At 40.0% G+C, this 12,641-nt stretch overlaps 1 protein-coding gene across 1 annotated transcript in view; it reads left to right on the forward strand.

Annotated features, from left to right (window-relative positions):
• Positions 1–12,641, forward strand: part of Slc35f1 (solute carrier family 35 member F1) — a 417,926-nt gene that overhangs the window by 376,775 nt on the left and 28,510 nt on the right. The window contains exons 5-6 of the mRNA XM_021205043.1: positions 5,850–6,006; positions 8,027–8,079. Coding sequence (XP_021060702.1) covers positions 5,850–6,006; positions 8,027–8,079 — 210 coding nt within the window. The remainder of the gene's footprint in view (positions 1–5,849; positions 6,007–8,026; positions 8,080–12,641) is intronic.

Here is a 12,641-nt window from a genome sequence, read left to right on the forward strand (position 1 = left end):
GAGGAGGAGGAGGAGGAGGAGGAGGAGGAGGAAGGGACTGTGTCTTAATATCCTCTTTAAGGGCGCACTCCAGAAGACTTAATATCTGTCTGATAGGTGCTATCTCCTAGTAGTTCCACTTCCTGTCTAGATAGTAAGTCTTCACACATTGGCTTTCAGGAATATTTAGGATCCAAACTATAGCCCATGCTATAAAATAACTTGAAAGTAACTTAAAAGCTGATTAAGAGAATTACTAGTAAATAATAATAAATAACAGGTAATATTTTATTAATAACTTCAAAATATTTCTGAACTTGAAATTATATACAATTATATTATTATTAAAAGTTAGCATTAAATAAATGAAGATTTTTAAAGCACTGATAAAAACATTTCTTTTAGTGGGCCATCCTAAAGACTAGCCATAACTGTTAAAGGGAGGCAGGGGCTCTGCTTGTTTATTATCCAGAGGACCTGAGTTTGATTCCCAGTACGCACATCTGGTTACCCTGTAAACCCAGTTGCTGGATGTGCCGTCCATGTGTGCATATGGATAAAATTAAGTCTTAAAAGATAGACGACTGAGGAAGACTATTCACTAAAAGCAGTGTCCACCTTTCAGGACTTTAATAAAATAGGCTGATGTTACTTTCACCCTGCTAAGATATTTCATTATGACTTCGTTTGCCTGAATCCACTCATATAAGATTAATTTTGCTAAGAGTTTCTATTAAGAAGCCCTTCCGTGTTTCACTACTACAGCAATGACTGATATTCATAACAATGACTTCCTGTCATGACAAGATTCTGAAATGTTTCTGAAATGAAAAGCAACTAAAAGACGTGATTTAGAATTTTAGGTATGGACCATGTCATGTTCAAACATTTTCATACTCCCACAGCTGACACATAAAGATTAACCAGTTGCTGAAGATTTCCCGTCACAGCGACCCTCATTTCTCTAACAGCGATGCCCAGGGACCTCCCCTTAGGTCTCCTTTCTCCTCAGGACTTCATTAAGTTCTTGCTCATCGGCTGATAGTGATGGTAGCTCCCCAAAGACTCAGAGAAATCTTGCAGCCTTCCCAAAATCATGTCTTCAGTTTCCTTCCCTTGAGAATAACTCCAACAAGCTGTTGTCTTACCTTTCATAGCCTCTCCCTCTCTCTCCCCCTCCAGTCCTTAACAGGTACAGGAAGTTGCCTGGGAAGGTAACCAAATAGAGAAGTCGATGCCAACCCTACCTCCATTCATGTGAATCCTCTATCTATAGGATGTTCTATGCTCCCCAATGAGTAGTGACTGCCTGCTTCTATACTTTTAGAAATTCAGATGATCTCAGCATTCCAAGGTTTTCTAGATGAGTCTCTTCCTGAAGAGCACTGTTGTAGTGAACACACTTCCCGGTCCTTCTCTCCTCTCCCAGAGCTATACGTTTGCAGAGCAGGTAACTGCCTGGCAGCCAGTACACAGAGCCAGAAGCCACTAGAGTAGAGAGTTCACCAGTGAAGCTGTTCACACTGCTTATTTTCATTCTTTCTTCATGGCTTCTATCTATACTGCATGAGGCAGGAAGAGGTTGCCAAACTATAGGATAATGTATTTATTAAAAAATTGGACATAAACTCAAAAATTGGACAGAACCAGCTCAAGCCAAGTTTGAAAAAAATGTGTTTTTTAATTTGAAAAAGAGAAATTACTAATATTATGGTGAATTTATATGTTTATATATCAAACATATAAATTAAATTTATATATACATATTTATATATTATATTTTATGTATTTTTCATTCTTTTTAAATTTATTTTTTACTTTACATCCACCTCACTGCCCCCTCTCCCTGTCAGCCTCTCCCACAAACCTTTCCATGTCCCCCTTCCCCTTCTCCTCTGAGCCAGTGGGGTGGTCCCCTCTGGGTATCCCCCTTCTCTGGCACTTCAAGTCTCTGCAAGGCTAGGCAAATCCTCTCCCACTGAGGCCAGACAAGGCAGCACATTTAGAAGAACATCCCACAGACCAGCAAGAGCTTCTGGGCTGCCCCCACTCCAGTTGTTCAGGACCCACATGAAGACCAAACTGCACACCTGCTACATACATACAGGGAAGCCTAGGTCCAGCCGATGTATGTTCTTTGGTTGATGGTTTCAGACTCTGAGAGCCCCAAGGGGCCAGGTTAGTTAACACTATTGGTCTCCCTATGGACTTCCTATTCCCTTCTGGGCCTTTAATCCTTCCTCCTGTTTTCCCATAAGAATTCCCAAGCTCCATCCACTGTTCCGTTGTGGGTGTCTGTATCTGTCTGAGTCAGCTGCTGGGTGGAGCTTCTCAGAGGACAACATGCTCCCGTCTGCAAGCATAGCAGGGTATATAATTAATAGTATCAGGGACTTGTGCTTGCCCATGGCATAGGTCTCAGTTATTGCTTGGTCATTTCCTCAGTGGCTGTTCCATCAGTTCCTGCATTTCTTGTACACAGGATAAATTTGGGGTTGAAAGTTTTGTGGGTGAATTGGGTGTGTCTCTATCGATCTACTAGGGTTCCTTCCAGGCTACAGGAGGTGCCATATCCCCTATATTGTGAGTCACAGATAAGGTCGCCCCCATTGATTCCAGGTCTCCTTCTTGTCCTGAAGATGCCTCCAACCTCCTCACCCCTGTCAATTGCAGATTTCCATTCATTTTCATGGCCATCTCAACAAATCTCCTGTCCTTCTCCACACCTAGTTCTGAGCCACCCATTTCCTTCCCCATCCCCTTTCCCACCCAGTACCTTCCCTCCATCTTATGACTATTTTATTCCCCCTGTATTAGTCAGAGTTCTCTAGAGTCACAGAACTTACGGATAGTCTCTATATAGTAAAGGAATTTATTGATGACTTACAGTCTGCAGTCCAATTCCCAACAATTGTTCAGTAGTAGCTGTAAATGAAAGTCCAAGGATCTAGCAGTTGCTTAGGCCCACACGGCAAGCAGGTGAAAGAGCGAGAACCAGACTCCCTTCTTCCAATGTCCTTATATGGTCTCCAGCAGAAGGTGTAGCCCAGATTAAAGATGTGTGCCACCATACCTTTAATCCCAGATAACCTTGAGCTCAAAGATCTCCCTGTCTCAATCTTCTGGAATCAATCACTACTGTGTCTCAAGATCTCCATACCAAGATCCAGATCAGAAACTTCTATCTCCAAGCCTCCAGTTTAGGTTCACTGGTGAGCCTTCCAATTCTGGATTGTAGTTCATTTCAAATATAGTCAAGTTGACAACCAAGAATAGCCACTACACCCACTTCTAAGTGAGATTGAAGCATTCTCACTTGTGCCTTCCTTCTTGATTAGCTTCTTTGGGTTTGTGGAGAATAGCATGATAACTGTATTTTATGGCTAATATCTACTTATAAGTGAGTACATACCATGCATGTCTTTTGTGGACTGGGTTACCCCACTCAGGATGGTATTCACAAGTTCTATCCATCTGCCTACAAAATTCATGATGTCTTTGGGTTTAGTGGCAGTGTAGTATTTCATTGTGTAGATGTATTACATTTTCTTTATCCATTCTTCAGTTGAGGGATATCTAGATTGTTCCAGTTTCTGGCTATTAAGAATAAAGTTGCTATGAACACAGTTGAGCAAATGTCTTTGTAGGATGTTGGAACATCTTTTGGGTCTATGCCCAGGCTTTGTATAGCTGGCCCTTCAGGTACAACTATTCCCAGTTTTCTGAGAAACCAGCGAATAGATTTCCAAAGTGGGTGTACTAATTTGTACTCTTATTGCCATGGCTTCACATCCTAGCCAGCATGTGCTGTCTCTTGAGTTTGTTGACCTTAGCCATTCTGATGGGTGTAAGACAGAACCTCAGAGTTGTTTCAATTTTCATTTCCCTGATGACTAAGAACTTTGAACATTATTTTAAGTACTTCTCAGTCATTTGAGATTCCTCTGTTAAGAATTCTGTTTAGCTCTGTGCCCCATTTTTTAATAGGGGTATTTGGGTTGTTGCTGTCTAACTTCTTAAGTTCTTTGTAAATTTTGGTTATTAACACTCTATTAGATGTAGGATTGGTGAAGATCTTTTGAAATCTGTAGGCTGACAATTTGTCCTATTGACACTATCCTTTACCTTATAGAAACTGTGCAGTTTCATGAAGTCCCATTTATCAATTGTTAATCTTGGAGGCTGAGCCATTGGTGTTCTGTTCAGGAAGTTGTCTCCTCTACCAATGCATTCAACAGTATTTCCCACTCTCTTTTTTATGAGATTTAGTGTATCTGATTGTCTTGGTTTGGGTTTTACTGTTGTGAACAGACACATGACTAAGGCAACTCTTAATAAGGACATTTAATTGGAGCTGGTTTACAGGTTCAGAGGTTCATCCCATTATCAAGGAAGGAGCATGGCAGTATCCAGGTAGGCATGGTACAGGAGGAGCTGAAAGTTCTACATCTGCAACTGAAGGCTGCTAGAAGACTGGCTTCTAGCAGCTAGGACAAGAGTCTTAAAGCCCATGCCCACAATGACACACCTATGCCAACAAGGCCACCCCTCTTATTAGTGCCCTTCCCTGGGTCAAGCATATAAAAGGCATCATACTAGTTCTATGTTGAGGTCCTTCATTCACTTAGACTTCAGTTTTGTGCAGAGTGATTAAATATGGATCCATTTTCACTCTTCTACATGTAGACTTCTAGTTAGATCAGCACCATTTGTTGAAGATGCATTTTTCTGCATTGTATGGTTTTGGCTTCTTTATCAAACATCAAGTGTCCATAGGTCTGTCATTTTATTTCTGGGTCTTCGATTCAATTACATTGATCAACCTGTCTCTGTACAAGTGTCATGCAGTTTTTATCACTATTGCTCTAAAGTACAGCTTGAGGTCAGGGATGATGATTCCTCCTGAAGTTTTTTTATTGTTGGGAATTGTTTTGTCTCTCCTATGTTTTTTTCCATATGAAGATGAGAATTACTCTTTCAAGGCTTATAAAACATTGTGTTAAAATTTTGATGGGGATTTCATTTTTGTGTTTTTATTTGAAAAAGAGAAATTATTATTATGGTGAATTTACATATTTATACATTAATATTTATATAATATATAAATTAAATATATAGTATTCACATATTATATTTTTATATATTGTATTATGTGATTTTTTTTCATTCTGAAGTTGTTTCAGAGAAGTAAAACTTATAAACTCTATAAGTCTCCTTGTACACTTTAAAAAAATTTTTTTTATTTACTTTTGGTTTTGGTTTTGTTTTTTGAGACAGGATTTCTCTGTGTAGCCCTGGCTGTCCTGAAACTCACTCTGTAGACCAGGCTGGCCTTGAACTCAGAAATCCATCTGCCTCTGCCTCTGCCTCCCAAGTGCTGGGATTAAAGGCATGTGCCACCACTGCCCAGTCTCCTTGTGCACATTTTGCCCAAGGTCAAAAACATAGTGTTGACTGCTGTCATGCTTTCTCTCCCTGCATAGAAAAGGGTAGAAAATGACTCTAGGGTTTATAACAGATTCACCAAATAGCCAAAAAGTACCCTGAAACAAAAAATAGTATGCATACATATTAGTGTATATTGGCAGAAACATTCTTAGACAGAGACGTGGGCATTGAAGAGAATTAAGCTGAAGAAAACTTCATTCTTAGAGGAAACTTCCAGTTTTATGAATATATATAACTTTTTATATCCCAGCACATCTAGAAAACACATTTTAAAAATCTTTGTTTTGATTTCAGTTGTAAATTGCTGGGCTTCCTATGAAAGTGTCATAAAAAAAATAGAAAAAAAAAAAAGCTCCTTTTTCTGGTGCTAGATCCTTGTGAAGAAATTTTTTGAGTCTCCATCTGCTTTTTTTGTTTCCTAGGAGAAAATAAGCTGGTAGGAGACCTTCTAGTCTTAGGAGGAGCCACACTGTATGGGATCTCAAACGTCTGGGAAGAATCCATCATCCGAACTCTGAGCCGTGTGGAGTTCCTGGGAATGATTGGTCTCTTTGGTGCATTTTTCAGTGGAATTCAATTGTGAGTAAGAATAACAAGGAACGTAACAGCTGTAAGAAGTGGATTGTATTTTTACAATTCTTGGCCTTAAAATGTAAAAACCAAGGCAGAAAAGCAATCACCAAACTTCCACCAAAAGATCTAATTAAATCTATAAACTATATCCTTATTAATAAATTACTTCCAAACTAAAGGATTATATTATAAATTATTATAAAACATTTAATAAGTTTTGAAGATGATTTTCAGGAGATAATTAAAAGTTTATGCTTTCTCCCAGGGAGTAGGCTATAATTTAAAACATTGCAAGCAAAGGGCAAATGTTATGATTCGATACACTTCTAGTCGGGTATGCTTACTTATTAGTGACAGCTGCTAAGAAATTTCTATTTTAAAATTGGAGTTTTACTGGAGAGATGGCTCAGCAGTTTAAAATACTGGCTTGCTCTTTCAGAGGACCAGGGTTCGATACTCAGCACCCATATGAAAGCTCACAGTCCTTCACAACTCTACTCCTAGGGGATCAGATGCCCTCTTCTGGTCTCAAGGCATACATGTGGTGCAGAGATATACATGCAGACAAACATCCATACACATGAAATAAAATGAAACAATATTTAAAAATAAAATTGCCCTTTTATAAGTGTTCTTCATTGCTTATGGGCTTACAAGAATGAACCATATTTTAAATTCAACTATCAGAATTTAACATTCTGTTCTCTTTAAAAAGCCTGGGATGTATAAAACTGAGATTCACTAAATGTCAAAAAGGGAAGTGCATCAGATTTTCACTATTTTCAAAATTGGAGCAAAAGTCATTCCTTAATGCATTATCTAGTGCCTCAGAATTTGTTGTAGGTGAATAATACTTTCTACTAGTAAGGAGCACTTTTAATTCATGTGAAGAGTGAAGTCTAGTTTCTCCAAATGAGCAATTGTTATTCCATGAAATTCCTTTCTATGGAACAAACTCTTTGTAATTATACAGGTTTGTTTTCAGAAATTACAACAAAAAGTTTTGGAGGAAAAAATTTTGGTAACACCTGATATCACACTTTGTATATTGGATGTTTCCAGCATATTTCTCAAAATCTAGGTGTCCTGAAATACTGGTGTAAACTCTCCAGCAGACAAGACATAGAAATGGGAAAGCTGAGCATTTATTTGAGGTTCATTATAAAAATGTAATGGCATTGTAAAGCTCCAAGATTTGCTGATTCATGTTTGTGAGAGGGAAAAGGATTGTTTAGGTGAACCACTCTTGGCCAACATTTTATAGATAGATAGTTTGTTTTATGCACTATTATTATGATTGAGTCCAAAATATATACCCAGAGATTCACTGCTCTTTTGCTTAGTCATAATCTATCATAGCTAATGAAGTTCTGTGGGATGCACCCTTGCAAAAATAAGTGCTTTGTGTTGTGAACGAGATAAATTGAGTGTGCTCTGGATTCAACCCCTTGCTGGTAGAGTAGTTAAAATGGTGCCAACCTCACCTCCTACTCTGCCCCTCTTTACAGAGTGATTCTCAGAGGTCAGTCTTTGGACCAGCACCACTGCCATCACCCAAGAATTGCTCATCAGCATTGTACCTCCCTAAGCTCTCCAAACTTTACTGAGTCTGAAGGTCTAGAGAGGAGGTCCCAGAGACAGTTGTTTAACACTCCAAATGCCTATGAGACACAAATGCCTATGTAACTCTGAGAACCTCTGCTCTATTGAAGGCTTAGTGAGTAAATTGATCAATCCTGTAAGCATGGAATTTTCTGAACCTTATTATTTGCTTCAAAAAGAGGCTGAACCCTAAAAGTCTATTTGTTTGGTTGAGGACAGTGAGGTTTAACTTCTCCCAGACCTTTATTGCTGCTGGCCACATTTAGCAAGACCTTTCAGGGATAGACCACAGGCTATCTCTGCAGGGGTCAATTCATTTTTAAAGTTCAATTGATTGCTTTAATAGTTGTGTAAATATGGTAAATAACAGGAAAAAAAGAAATAATGTGCATGTTTGTCTTGCCCATTTTCTTTGACTCTACAGAGCCATCATGGAACACAAGGAGCTGTTAAAGGTACCATGGGATTGGCAAATAGGTAAAGATATGCTCATTTTAGATGGGTTGGTTGGTTGGTTGGTTGGTTGGTTGGTGGCTTGGTTGGTTTTTGTTGTTTTGTGCTATTTTGTTTTTTTGTAAAGTTGTTTTGTTTGAAAAGTTGTGTGACTAGAGATGGATGGGGCAGAAGCGGAGGGGATTTAGAATGACAGGTGACAAAAGAAGACAAAATTTCCTTGCCATGTTGGAAGTCCTTCACACATTAAGACTGGATTTCCTGAATCTTTTCATGCCTTTCTTGAACGCCTGCCAGTTAGCACTGTCTAGGTGTTTTATGAAAGTTACAGAAGTGTGTTATTAGGTTAAAGACAAACCAGAAAAGAAAGGCCCTAGGCAGTCATGATGCAGAAATGAGAGCAATTTGCTCCAGACAAGAAATACAGAACTGATGTGATCATTAAAATGTAGCACTTTGGTAAAGGGCTTAACAAAAGGCATGAGAAGAAACAAAATCCTAGGCCTTCTTGGCTCTTTGGAACCTTTTCAGAAAGGAACATTTAGACTTAAAAAATTATTAATTGATCTCTCACTGGCCTTAGAAACACTAAACGGGCATTTAACTACTCGGTAGACATCCAGGACATCTTAGATTTTACTTTCTTCTAAAAAAATTTTAGGGTACAGATTACCAGATCCTTGGTGATATTCTTATCACCTAGGAGGCAAGATCTTGGAGAAAGCATCCCTCAGTTCACTCAGGAATTCTGTCGCACGGCAAAGGATGCCAACAGTGAGCATGAGTTGAGTTCAGGCCAAGTGAAGCAGTGCTTAAACTATATGAGCCAGATGAGTGTAAATCAGGGTTGGGGGTGCTGCCCCTCCACCTCCAATAGAGGTATCTTTGGTAGAGTGACTGCTTCAGCATATTTTCCTTCCACTGAGCAAAAGATCCTTGACATATTCCCTCTCACCTCTATATTCATTCCCAGCCCATAAGCATTCAGAAGGAACTGTTTTTCTATCAACATTATGCCCTCTGGTGGCTGAATGAGGGACAGAAGGTTATATGATACATGATGGATGGATTATCTCCGTGTCATTAGACAAGAGCTAACTAACCCTTATGTTTGTTCCAGAGTCCTCCATTTGTTTGATTCTTGAGGATGGATAGGAAATGCTATAATTAAATGAAAAGCAATAGAAAGGAGGGAGGGGGAAGAGAAGAGAGGGGCAGTTGAAAAATAAACGAGCTTCAGGGGCCAGAGCATGTGCCTTTGTGACTCTTAAAGTCTGGACTCTTAAATGTGACTCATGCCTCACAGTACTTCACATACAGTGGTCAGGGAGGATAAATTAATTCAATATTGATAGTAATGGCAGCAATCAAAAGGAATTCATCCTCTAATTATGTAGATGTCCTGTACATGTCCGCTGAGACTTTGTCATAATTCAGGGTTAGTTAAATGTGTCATCACAAGGTAGTTTTACTCTAAGCTCTCAGATTGCCATTAAGACATCAGTCCTCTGCAGACCAAGATGATGAAGACTGTGCAAAAGGCTCACATGACAGGGACATCAAATTAATTCCTGGTTGGAAACAAGGTTAAAATGGCCTAGATATAGGATCAAATATACTTTTTTTTTCCTTTATGAAGCACTTGTATGCTTGGATTAGAGATTTTATACCACAGCCACCTTTGTTTCTGTGAGCTCACTCTGATCAACTACAGGGTTTGGCTGTCTAGCTCAGCATGTGACATCCAGTCAATCACTGATCAGTAAATGAGCAGGTGAATAAAGGGCAACAGAGGAGGGGGCTCTCTGCTGTCTTTATAAAAGCAAAGGGAAGCAGGAGAGAGCACAGCAGGGGTCTGAGACCATGTTACACTGTCTTCTGAGGAACTGAGAATGGACAGACAGAGCAGCCACTAAAGCTCATGGACCAAAGAGTCTGGGAGACACAAGAAAGGTCACCATGCTGTTACCTCTCCCCCACAGAGTTCAGGAGGTCATCCAAGGCCTGACAATCAGTTCCCAGTAAAACACACACACACACACACACACACACACACACACACACGGAGAGTAGATTCCAAGACTGTCTTCATTTACCATTATCTGCCAAAGATTTTCCCCAATCCCTCTCTATCTACAATTCTAATATTAGAATTAATATACACGGAATCTCTGTGTCAGCTCCTATGTTATCAATGCAGAGAGTATTTTTTTTCCCTATCAGGTAAGTAGGAGAAGAAATGCTTTATGTTTTCTGGATATGAAGATTATTTCTAATGGATTATTGTGTGACTTTCCAGGTGGAGTGACTAAAAGCAAGACAATTGTCTTCATCCCTTTGTTTTAGCAGGAAGACTACTTGGGATTATTTAATCAGTAAACTCAAGTAAAACATAGGACTTAATATAGCCAAGCTGTCCTCCCCGATCAGGAATGTTAGCTCACAGCCAGAAACCTAGCAAACAACTTAAATATCCTTTATGTCATGTCCCAGCTTGTGTTAATGGCTATATGAACAACCATAAGCAGATATGGAAGTCACCTGTGGAGGAAAGGGTTTTCAGGGGGCCGATAGACATAGACTTGGCTTACATGAAGGTACCTTTTCACTTCGGATGTTATAGCTAATGACGTTTTTGTTACCTTGCCTGGCAATGGGATCATGTGGTTCTAAAGAAGGGAGGTCCAGAGAGATCCTTAGGAATGCACTGAAGAGTGCTGGGAAGATGGCTCTGTAGACAAGGTGGTGGCTGAAAGAAGTATGAGGACCTGAGGGATGAGCCCCAGAACTCAGGTAAAAAGCCAGGCATGGTGGAGGGCATCTGTAAACCCAGCATCCTGAGAGGCAGGGACACGTAGGTCCCTGGGCCTTGCTGCCCAGCTAGTCTACCTACATTTTCTCAAGACTTCCTGTCTTAAAAAAAAAAAAAAAAATGGAGAGCAATGAAGAAGACACTTGATGTTGGTCTTTGATCTACATGTGCATACACACACAAACACACACACACACACACATTCACAACTCACACACTCAGACAGAGAGAGAGAGAGAGAGAGAGAGAGAGAGAGAGAGAGAGAGACTGAAACATACACCGATAGACAGACAGACAGACAGACAGACAGACAGACAGACAGACAGACAGACGTATACACATACAACAGAATGTATGAGGTTGAGACTTACACCTGGGTTTCTGACGTGGGCTCACTAGGTTTTCAATTTCCTGTGATAAACCTAATTTGCACTGTCTTAGCATGTCCAGATAGCTCAGCGCTCTTGATAGGTTTGCCCTAATACATATATTCTAAGATATTATTTTATCTTGCTATCATTAATAAAATGTCTTAGTCTAGTGCATACAAAGGAAAGACAGAACACCAGTAGGACCTTAAAAGAACAGAGCAGATAAAATCCATGTGGCACACACACACTTACACACACACACACACACACACACACACTATGGGCACATATGTATACACATACACAAAATGAACTAGTCATTTATCAAACAGGATGTTCCTTCTCCCTTCGTCTTCAGAGTATATCAGCAATAGACATTGGTGGCAAGTACTCAGAGTTCAGCAAGACTGCCCAGTCAGGTCAGGCTCCTTGGCCTGTTTCTCACAGACTGGTGTCTTCCCCACTCCTGCTCTGCACATAAAAATGATCCTCCCGAGGCTGGGCATGTTGGCTAACTGAGAGACAATAGCTGAGAGGGAGAAGAAAGAAAGCAGGTGCCTGTCCTTATTCTAGACTACTCATGGGCAGGTCTCCAAAAATGGCTGTCTTCCTTGTGATCAGCCCCTATGGTACTCCCCTAATTTCTAATCTTAGGTAATATGACTTCTGCCTTTATTTTTCCACGTCATGTGGTGTGATTCATAGCTATTACGACTCTCTGGCTGCCTCTCTATCCCTGTTTTCCCTGTCATTGTCATCACTGAAATGTATTTGTAGCATGTGTCCTCCTAAACGCGCTCTGTTCAATCTGGCATTGGCTGTGTTTCTTGACCAACATACTCAATAAGCTCATCTCCTGCTTGTCTAAAAACAGCAACAGCAATGACCTTACTTTGCTTTTGAGATTAGCTAATGACCCATGACACATAGCAAAGACCCCATCAGGATTAGCCAGTAGTGTTATTTTCAGTTTCTCTCCCTTAAATCTCTGCCCTGCATGAGAACAAGAGAAACCAAACTCTAAACCTAGAAAACACATTTCAGACAAAAATGGTTATATATACACTCTGTCTGTAAATGTACTTAAGGTAATCATGTAGTTGCTAGCCAAAAAGTATTTCATTTGTTTGATCATGTCTACTGATTCAAAACTCTCCACAGAAAACAAATTGGGTCTTGAGGTGAATCACTAACATCCATTAAGGACCTAATGCCTATCCCAGACCAGTGGAAGGGTGAGACGTGGTACTCCATCATCCCAACTCTGTCTCATCATGTGCTTTATGGCTGTGGTTGACTCACAAAATAAGGTATCCATCCACACAAGCACTAGACTGTCCCGCGCTACCTTCTCGCCAGCAAGAAATGACGCGGCACACAAACAGGATCCTTCTGCAGCAACG

This window comes from Mus pahari, chromosome 9 (assembly GCF_900095145.1).
Source record: "Mus pahari chromosome 9, PAHARI_EIJ_v1.1, whole genome shotgun sequence".
Classification (NCBI taxonomy): domain Eukaryota; kingdom Metazoa; phylum Chordata; class Mammalia; order Rodentia; family Muridae; genus Mus; species Mus pahari.